Source organism: Hippocampus guttulatus, chromosome 22, assembly GCF_054856545.1.
Source record: "Hippocampus guttulatus isolate MCC_2025c chromosome 22, RoL_Hgut_1.0, whole genome shotgun sequence".
In the NCBI taxonomy this organism is placed as follows: domain Eukaryota; kingdom Metazoa; phylum Chordata; class Actinopteri; order Syngnathiformes; family Syngnathidae; genus Hippocampus; species Hippocampus guttulatus.
In genome coordinates, this window is record NC_141282.1 from 1,220,841 (window position 1) to 1,231,638 (window position 10,798).

At 46.6% G+C, this 10,798-nt stretch overlaps 1 protein-coding gene across 1 annotated transcript; it reads left to right on the forward strand.

The window, feature by feature from the left end:
- The first annotated feature begins 3,412 nt into the window (after positions 1-3,412).
- On the forward strand, positions 3,413-10,520 carry LOC147185930 (uncharacterized). The gene is made up of 3 exons (XM_086103867.1): positions 3,413-4,057; positions 8,806-8,831; positions 10,139-10,520. The coding sequence occupies exons 1-3, from the start codon at positions 3,413-3,415 to the stop codon at positions 10,518-10,520; spliced, it is 1,053 nt and encodes a 350-aa protein (XP_085959993.1).
- Positions 10,521-10,798: the final 278 nt, after the last annotated feature.

Sequence of the window (10,798 nt, forward strand, 5' to 3'; positions counted from 1 at the left end):
CCACTTTTTTTTTTTTTAATAAGACCAAGGTCCAGTCCCATGCACGGCGGTCACGGGGAGCAGGGCTATATGCCCATTTAGTATGGTCAAGCCAAGCTTATAGAATTCAACACTCCTCACAACCAACCAATAATGGGGCGCATGAAAATAACAATTATTCACTTTGCCAGTACACAGCAAATAATGAGAGGTATTGTGTTGAGGCACAGGAACTCTTGTATTTTGTTAAGTTGTGCCTGCTTAATAATAGCAATAGCCATTTTAAGGAAATAAGTCATTTTTACTTTAACTTTGTTAAACAGTAGTTGTCTTTTTTCCCTTAATTTAACAAAAACAAAACAAAACAAAATACTCATTTTACCAAAATAAATACTAAACATGAAAACAAAAATATCCTTTTCATTTGTACAATTACCCTTTTCACATCCCCTCTGAGATCACTGAAAAATATATCAGAAGAGGAGTTAAGAACCATTTTAAATACTGACACGAGGGAGCACACTAATGTGCAGTGCTTTTCTTCCACTAAAGGTGAATGCAATGTCTGAGGCATGCAAATATTATTTGAGGACGCCATTGTGATGTTCATTTACCATGTTGCGGTGTTCTGCTGTTAAACAGCTGCAAAGATCCCCGGGTAGACGGGAGCAAAACTGCACACAATCGAAACCTCCCGCGATTCGTCTTGTTATCTATGTGCGGCTCTCCTGGGCTGAAGCTGTGAGCACACTGTGCCGTCGTGCATGCGTCTGTTTCCTGACACAATCATCCATTTTGAATGCGTGTGTGTTGGGATAGACGCGTGCTGACGCTTATGTATGGGCACACCTTAAGTTCAGAGGAGCCAATCAGCGCATCGTTATCGCCGACATGCCCTGCTCAGCCAGGGTCTCCAGTTAGTGAAACATTATACACACAAAGTCGCGCTGCTGCGGTCCTCTGCATTATATCTGTAAGTGCACGCAAAGAATACAACGGATAATTTTAACAAGCGATCGCGGTAATGCGCAGATGATAGTCCAGAAATATAAAATGTATAACGTAAAAATCACTTTATAATTTATTATTTTATACAATTTGCCGAGGGTCCGGACAGAGGAGGTCGGCGGTCCGGACAGAGGAGGTCGGCGGTCCGGTCGTGGATCGTGGTCCGCCAGTTGAGGAAGACTGCAAGACAGTATAGGCTCGTCAAGGAGCACTTACCCTAATTTCAGGAGCATTTAAACCATCAAGTATGCATTCACAATTAAGAGCAGGAAACTAAATTTACAGATATTGTCAAAAATAAAAAGATGATTTAAAAATACTAAATAAAATGTCACCCAAATTACGCTGTGTGATCTCAAACAAGTCTGTCCAATAAATTGCACAATGTCGCAGTTTCATATAAGACACCAACCAAACAATAACAAAACAAACTATTCTTTAAAAATAAAGTAAACTGATCATTTGCATTTTAAAAATCGGCGTTACAACAGCAAATAACTGAAAATGTTGAGCAGCTGAGATTGAACTGTCGTCATGTGGGTAAATAAGATGCAGTCGGTTTCAAGCAAGCAATAGTTTATTCTCGACTTGGCTCGAGCAGTCGTCGCAGGCACGTCCTCCGAGGCTTCCTAAGCTAACGACATTTCACGCGGCATTCATACTGTTCGGGCTTTCAAAGTAAAAGCATAACAGCTATTACCACAGAATGAACTTTCGTGCACGAAGCTGACTATAATGCGCCATTATAAATTGCAGGTGAGCAGGTTTATTTGATAAATTTTTGTATCTTTGTTATTTTATTTCGTTACTATTAATTTAATACTAACGAAATAAAATGACAAGAAGAAATGTAAAATCAAGTTCATTTCCTCACCAATGTAGTGCCGGTTCACTGAGCTGCAGTTCTACGCGAGTGTCCCCAAACGTTTTTAAACGCACCGTAGCTTGTATGTGCCCAGCCGTGCTCTGATGTTTCCTTGCTGACTTAGTAAAACAACCCAGTGTGGCTCCAAACACCAAATCGGTCAGTTGCAAGCAATAGGCATTCCCGAGGGTTCTGTCCTTTTTGCTAAAAATCGTAACAGTATCCCACAATTCCGTGCAGCGCGCCCTGTCGGAGGGCTCGCGCTGATCGCGCAAGCATTTTTTACTACGCAGACTTCGACACGAAAGAGTTGTTTCCTGACTAATTTGGTGATTTGTGAATGCACACGTAAAAAGTAATAACTTGAATATGAGATTTAGTTTTATTTCCATTCGTACAAAATTATTTCTTCCAGAATAAATAGCAAAAACATATCTGTAATGTTCTTTGTAAAATATACTTTGCCACAGTACATGTATCACAATACCACTGATAGTTACATATTACATATCAAATAGAATCATGTTTATGCCTGCTTCAATCAAAAGGTACAACAGATGGACACATGTTAGTCAAGGCACAACACACAAAGACAATCGTGTCCAGAATTGTACACTCATCACCAGGTTTTGAAGTCAGGTAATCTATTGGACAAGTAGCACCAAGGATCGTGAATTTCTGTCGCACAGTTCCTATTAGACGCTCCACATGAATCCTGACATTGGCTATTTTCCTTGTCGATTCAACTTCAGTCGCACTCAGCTGTGTTTTCCCTTTCACGAAAGCTGGATATTTAACTTCTGCTCCCACAAGTGCTACCACTTCCTGAATGTCAAATCCTCTGTCTGCTAGTATGAGATCTCCATTTATAAAGTTATTCAAAAATTCGTTATTTTTCGTCGAAAGCCGATTTGGTCGAGAACAGAGACGTTCGAAAACCAAAGTTTGACTGTACATCGGAAGCAGGAGAGGTGAGGTTAAGTACAGTAGTTCAACACAAAACACCACGAGATGTCGATAAAAGGTAAAGTTCTGCAGTTGCACAGGAAACTATCGGTAATAGCCTGAGCATTAAATTTATTTTTTGTTTGTTTTTTAACACACGTATTGCAAAGCGTGAACATATGTAATGTAAGCTTATGTTATAATATTAATTACTATCATTTTATGTTGGAGCATCATATTTCATGTCAAGCATACCTAAATTATATTCTGTTGTTTTATAATTGCTTCGACATGATTTTTGTTGATAGCGTCTGATTGGCTGGAGAAAAGAAAAGCAGGAAGTGTTTTAGTTGTGCGTGTTTCGATCGTGCTGCAGTGCAGACGTTGTTGTTGTTTTTCTCCGTATGGATGCCGGGGAAAAATGTCGTTAGCTTAGGAAGCCTAGGAAGACGTGTGTGCGACAACTGCTAGAGCCAAGTCGAGAATAAACTATTGCTTGCTTGAAACCGACTGCATCTTATTTACCCACATTACGACATGGTGTCAACAGTCGGACAGCGGTAAGAAGAGCACGAAGAGCAACTTTTGGAGCTGAAAAAAATAAAAATAAAAACGATGTCCGAAGATGGCAACAACGAGGCCGCAGCAGAGCCGCGGCAGCAACAAACTCCTCAGCTCCCGACGAATGCCAACTTTCCTCCGAGCGCTACGTTCTCCATACAACCACCGGAAGCATTTGACTTCTCAAAGTCTCAAAATTGGGAACGGTGGATACGCAGGTTCGAGAGATTCAGACTGGCCAGCAACCTTCATCTTAGCACAGATGCTAACCAGGTGAACACGCTAATTTACTGCATGGGGGATGAAGCAGACGACATCCTGCGAGGGCAAGATTTAACCGACGCACAGAGACAGCAATACACCTCGGTAAAGAACCTCGAAACGTACTTTGTACCCAGAAGGAACGTGATATATGAGAGAGCTAAATTCAATCAGAGAGTGCAGCAACCAGGTGAGGCTGTTGACGTATTCATTACTACACTGTATACTCTGGCGGAAAACTGCAAATACGGAGCACCCCGCGACGAGTTGATAAGGGACCGCATCGTGGTGGGGCTGAAAGACACCAGTTTATCTGAGAGGATGCAGCTAGACGCAGATTTGACGCTGGAAAAAGCAGTCAACATGGCAAGACAGTCAGAAATAATTAAAAAGCAGCAAAACGACCTCAGAGGAGGAGGCATGATGGACATTGATGCAGTAACAAAAGGAAGAAAACAAAAACCATGAATACACAAGACCCCTGAACACCCAAAGCACTCATCAGCAAAGCCACAGCCATCATCATCGGATGGTCAGGCATGCTACAGATGTGGAGAGTCATCCGGTCATGCCAAAGCACAATGCCCAGCTAGAGATGTCACATGTCACGCATGTGGAAAGCGAGGCCATTACAGCAAAGTTTGTTAGTCTACCAAAACAGTACATGTTGTAGAGACAGACTGCAATGAGGACACTCCCTTATTCCTCGGTAGATGCAGGATTAGACCCATGGTTTGCTGATTTGACTATTAGAAACCACAAAGTAAAATTTAAGATTACCACAGGAGCTGACGTCTCAGTTATTCCGGCCCATATCGACCATGCCATTACAGAGGGCGCCTCTCAGTTAGTCTGAACCGACAGACCATTATTTGGCCCAGGTCGAATGCCCCTATCTGTGTTAGGCAGATACAGTGAGCAACTATGCAAGGGGGAGCGAGTGATACAAGAAGAGATTTATGTTGTCAATTACTTAAGTGTAGCCTTGTTAAGCAGACCAGCAAGCGTTAAGCTTAAACTAGTCTACACAGCAGACACCATAGACAAGTCTGAAATGGAAGAATCCTACCCAAAAGTGTGTCAGGGTTTAGGAATGATGCAGCAGCCATACACTATCAAGCTCAGGCCAGACGCCATTCCCTACTCCCTGACCACACCAAGACGAGTCCCTATCCCTTTACTTGGAAAAGTGAAAGAGGAGCTCAAGCGAATGGAAGACATTGGTGTCATATCCAGAGTGGAAGAGCCAACGGACTGGTGTTCCGGCATAGTTCCTGTGCCCACAAAGAACGGCTCAGTGCGCATCTGCGTCGACCTCACACGCCTCAACGAAGCGGTCTGCAGAGAGAGATACATACTGCCGTCTGTGGAGCAGACTATCGGCTCCCTGGCAGGAGCTAATCATCCCAGTTCCCAAGAAATCGGCAACATCGGAACTGAACGACTATAGGCCTGTCGCCCTGACGTCTGTGGTCATGAAGTCCTTTGAACGCCTTGTGCTGAACCACCTAAAGAACGTCACCGGACCGCTGCTGGACCCTCTCCAGTTTGCCTACCGGGCAAACAGGTCTGTGGAAGACGCAGTCAACATAGGTCTGCACTACATCCTCGAGCACCTCGACAGCACAGGGACCTACGCAAGGATTCTGTTTGTGGATTTCAGCTCTGCGTTCAACACCATCATCCCGGAACTCCTCACCCCCAAACTTCTCCACCTCGGTGTGTCCCATACGATCTGCCAGTGGATCCTCAGCTTCCTGACGGGACGGACACAACAGGTGAGACTGGGAGCAACAACATCATCAATACGCACCACCAGCACTGGAGCCCCACAGGGATGTGTCCTCTCTCCACTGCTCTTCTCTCTCTACACAAACGATTGCACCTCAACAGATCCAGCTGTCAAACTCATAAAGTTCGCAGACAACACCACGGTCATCGGTCTCATCAAAGACGGCGACGAGTCTGCGTACCGCCAACAAGTGGAGCAGCTGGAGCTCTGGTGCAGCCAACACAACCTCGGGCTGAACACGCTCAAGACTGTAGAGATGATCGTGGACTTCAGGAAACATTCTTCTCCACAGTTGCCCCTCACACTATCCAACTGCCCCGTGTCAACCGTCGAGACCTTCAAGTTCCTGGGAATCACAGTCTCCCAGGACATGAAGTGGGAAGTCAACACCATCTCCATCCTGAAAAGGGCCCGGCAGAGGATGTACTTCCTGAGGCTGCTGAGGAAGCATGGCCTGCCACAGGAGGTGCTACGACAGTTCTACACGGCAGTCATCGAATCAATCCTGTGTTCTTCCATCACGGTTTGGTTTGGGGCCGCCACAAAAAAGGACAAAATCCGACTTCAACGGACAGTTAGGACGGCGGAAAAAATCGTTGGCACCGCCCTACCCACTCTTGAGGACTTGCACACTGCAAGAATCAAGACAAGGGCACGGAAAATCCTCCTGGATCCCCCGCACCCTGCCCACCACCTTTTCCAGCTACTCCCCTCAGGCAGACGCTACAGATCCCTGCGCACCAAATCCAGTAGACACTTAAACAGCTTCTTCCCTCTAGCCATTAACTCCTTAAACAGTCACTGACGTAGTCACTCTTCTTGTACTACAAATACTGCTACTGGTTACTCTAAAATGGTTCAATGATTTGTTGTTTACGATGATACTAATGCAGCGTGTTATACCGGAGACAAATTCCTTGTGTGTTCTACATACTTGGCCAATAAAGATGATTCTGATTCTGATTCTGATTCAGATTCTAAGGTCTTCAGCAAATTGGATGCCAATAGAGGATTCTGGCAAATCCCGTTGTCCTCTGAATTGTCATTATACACCACATTCATAACTCCCTTTGGCCGCTTCCGCTTTAACAGATTTCCCTTCGGCATTGCGTCAGCCCCAGAACATTTTCAGCGACGCATGTCCATGATCACCTACTTTTTACTAGTCGGTGTTTACATTGCGCCACAAGCTAACGCTAACACGGCGATACAAACGCTAGCTGAACAAGTCAACAAACTCGAACTAAAATACCCAGAGTCACCCCTGATCATTTTGGGCGATTTTAATAGAGCACATCTTAACCGTGAACTTCCCAGATATAAGCAGCACATCGACTGTTTTACCAGAGAAGGCACCATTCTAGACCACTGCTATACAACAATCAAAAATTCATACCGATCGGTCGCCCGTGCAGCATTGGGTCTTTCTGACCACAATTTAATCCACTTAATACCTACATACAGATAGAAACTCAAATGTGTTAAACCGGTTGTTAAGACTGTGAAGAAATGGGCAGATGAAGCAAAGCTAGCTCTACAAGAATGCTTAGACTGCACTGATTGGGGCGTCTTTGAAACTTCAACGGGCACACTGGATGAATACACAAACACTGTAACATCATACATCAGTTCTGTGAGGACATGTGTGTACCAACGAAGTCCTTCCGCTCCTTCTACAATAACAAGCCATGGTTTACTCCCAAACTCAGGCAACTCAGGAAAGAGAAAGAGGCCGCATTTAGAAGTGGAGATCGGGCACTGTACAAACACGCCCGAAACCAATTGACAAAGGAAATTAATATCGCTAAGAGAAGCTATGCAGAGAGGCTGAAAAAACAGTTCTCTGCTAACGACTCTGCATCTGTATGGAATGGCCTGAAAGCAATCACTAACTATAGAATGCCACCCCCCCCCCCAAACAGTGAACAATAAGGGTCTTGCTAATGAACTAAACATGTTTTTCTGCCAATTTGAAAAGGACACCCCCATTTCCCACACACACCCACCTCTACCAGAAACCACTCTACCCCCCCCCCCTTTTTTTTCTCCACTACAGATCCACGAACAGGACGTGAGACGGCTCTTCAAGCAGCAGAAGATCAAGAAAGCTGCGGGGCCCGACAAAGTGTCCCCCTCCTGCCTGAAAGTCTGCGCTGACCAGCTGGCTCCGGTCTTCACACAAATCTTCAACAGATCCCTGGAGCTGTGTGAGGTCCCATCCTGCTTCAAACAGTCTACCATCATCCCAGTTCCCAAGAAATCGGCAACATCGGAACTGAACGACTATAGGCCTGTCGCCCTGACGTCTGTCGTCATGAAGTCCTTTGAACGCCTTGTGCTGGACCACCTAAAGAACGTCACCGGACCCCTGCTGGACCCTCTCCAGTTTGCCTACCGGGCAAACAGGTCTGTGGAAGACGCAGTCAACATAGGTCTGCACTACATCCTCGAGCACCTCGACAGCACAGGGACCTACGCAAGGATTCTGTTTGTGGATTTCAGCTCTGTGTTCAACACCATCATCCCGGAACTCCTCACCCCCAAACTTCTCCACCACGGTGTGTCCCCTACGATCTGCCAGTGGATCCTCAGCTTCCTGACGGGACGGACACAACAGGTGAGACTGGGAGCAACAACATCAACAATACGCACCACCAGCACTGGAGCCCCACAGGGATGTGTCCTCTCTCCACTGCTCTTCTCTCTCTACACAAACGATTGCACCTCAACAGATCCAGCTGTCAAACTCATAAAGTTTGCAGACGACACCACGGTCATCGGTCTCATCAAAGACGGCGACGAGTCTGCGTACCGCCAACAAGTGGAGCAGCTGGAGCTCTGAATCAAGAGTCTCAAGAATCAAGACAAGGGCACGGAAAATCATCCTGGATCCCCCGCACCCTGCCCACCACCTTTTCCAGCTACTCCCCTCAGGCAGACGCTACAGATCCATGCGCACCAAATCCAGTAGACACTTAAACAGCTTCTTCCCTCTAGCCATTAACTCCTTAAACAGCCACTGACGTAGTCACTCTTCTTGTACTACAAAATGGTACTACAAAACTACTGGTTACTCTAAAATGGTTCAATGATTTGTTGTTTACGATGATACTAATGCAGCGTGTTATACCAGAGACAAATTCATTGTGTGTTCTACATACTTGGCCAATAAAGATGATTCTGATTCTGATTCTGATTCTTATCATCGACGGGCTGCAGGGAGTCGTATGCCACATGGATGATATCCTCATATAGAGTAGAGATCAACAAAACCACGACGTCAGACTACACACAGTTCTCAACAAGCTCCAGGAAGCCGGGGTCACGCTTAACAATGAGAAGTGTGAGCTGGGAAAAAGTGAAGTCAAGTTTCTGGGTCATATTCTGTCCGCAGACGGACTGCAGCCAGACCCAGACAAGGTAAAGGCTGTCAGGTCCATGAGAGAGCCGTCCAATACAGGAGAGGTTTGTAGCTTCCTGGGAATGTTAAATCAGCTGGGAAAGTACATTCCAGGCCTAGCGGAAAAAGACAAGCCATTGAGAGACCTTCTCTCAAAGAAGAATCATTGGGTCTGGGGATGTGCACAACAGAGAGCATTTGATTAGCTGAAAAATGATCTCACATCACCGCCAGTACTGACACTTTACGACCCCAACAAAGAGCTGAAGCTGTCGGCGGATGCCTCGTCATACGGACTAGGAGCAGTCCTCCTACAGAAGGAGGAAGTGCAGTGGAAACCAGTCGCGTACGCATCACGTGCAATGACAGAGACGGAACAGAGGTACGTCCAGGCGGAGAAGGAAGCGCTAGGAGTGACTTGGGGTTGCGAGTGTTTCCGGGATTTCCTTATTGGGAGACATTTTGCCATAGAGACCGACCACAAGCCACTTGTCAGCCTGCTCGGTCACCAGGCACTTCCCGAGCTTCCTCCCAGAATACAGCGATTCCGACTAAGACTCATGAGGTACAGTTTCACTATCTCACACACCCCTGGCAAAGAACTGTTTACAGCCGACACACTCTCGCGCTCACCTGTCCGCAAAAACCCAAGCCTGAAACGGGCAGACAAAGACTTAATGGAAGAGACAAACATCTATGTGGATGAAATCATTGTTAGCATGCCAGCCAGCTCAACGTACATGGCACAACTGAGAGAACATCTGCGGGAAGACAGCGTTTGCTCAGAGGTCATGTCATACTGTCAAAAAAAATGGCCTGACAGCAGCAAGCTGACAGCTCCAGTTAAGGCTTATTGGCCTGATAGAGCCTTGCTTACAGTACACGATGGGCTACTGCTCAGAGACTCCAGACTAGTTATTCCCACAGCAATGCGCAATTCTGTCCTCGACGCAATACATGAGGGACACCAGGGGGTGACCAAGTGCCGGGAGCGGGCCAGAGAGGCGGTATGGTGGCCAGGATTGAGCAGCCAACTAAACGAGCTGGTGAGAAATTGCACCACATGCATCAAAGAGCGTGCCAACCCTGTGGAGCCGTTGATAGCCGGTGAACTCCCACAGAGACCTTGGCAAAAAGTAGGTTCTGCTCTATTCTCACTCGACCACGAGACCTACCTGCTAGTAGTGGACTATTATTCTAGGTTTGTAGAGATTGCCAAACTAACTCCCACTCGATCTCTGAATATTATTGTGCATCTCAAATCGATATTTGCTAGGCACGGAGTGCCTGAAATCTTTGTTTCAGACAATGCCCCTCAATACTCCAGTCGAGAGTTCAAGGACTTTGCTGCAGCCTATGGGTTCACCCACACTACTAGCAGCCCTGGGTTTGCTCAGAGTAACGGGGAGGCGGAGCGTCACGTGCAGACTGTGAAAAAGCTGCTAAAGAAGGCTCAGGATCCGTATCTGGCTCTGTTGGCGTATAGAGCTACACCGATCGCAAACAGGTCCAGTCCTGCACAACTCCTCATGGGCAGAAGACTGCACACCCCAATGCCCCTGCATCCTTCTCTTCTCGACCCAGAGCTTCCGGACGGCAATGTCGTTGCAGCGAAAGAAAGGGAGAAGAGAGGTAAAGACACTGCAAGTTTCAACGACAGACACCGTGTGAGAGGTCTGAGTCAACTCACTCCAGGACAACCAGTGTAGATCACTGATGCAAAGTCTCAAGGCACAGTGGTTTCCTCCCACTTAGCCCCACGTTCATACATCGTGGAGAGGCCTTCAGGCACCCTCAGGAGGAATAGACACCATCTTGTCCCTTTTCCAGAGACTGTTCGACACACACCTAACACACTGACACCCAGCACTGCACCACAACCAAATGAGCCTACAGTGGGTTCTCCAGAACGCCCCACATCACGTCCAGCACCGCCCGAGGGTCACACAACCATCCGTCACACACCTGTCCTTACACACACACAGGG

What these genes read in the sequence shown, in the direction of transcription:
- LOC147185930 (XM_086103867.1), top strand. Translation starts at nt 3,413, where the DNA reads ATGTCCGAAGATGGCAACAACGAGGCCGCAGCAGAGCCGCGGCAGCAA. An exon ending in GCATGATGGACATTGATGCA is followed by an intron (nt 4,058 to 8,805) that starts GTAACAAAAGGA and finishes TTCTGTCCGCAG; the next exon opens with ACGGACTGCAGCCAGACCCA. An exon ending in TGCAGCCAGACCCAGACAAG is followed by an intron (nt 8,832 to 10,138) that starts GTAAAGGCTGTC and finishes TCAATACTCCAG; the next exon opens with TCGAGAGTTCAAGGACTTTG.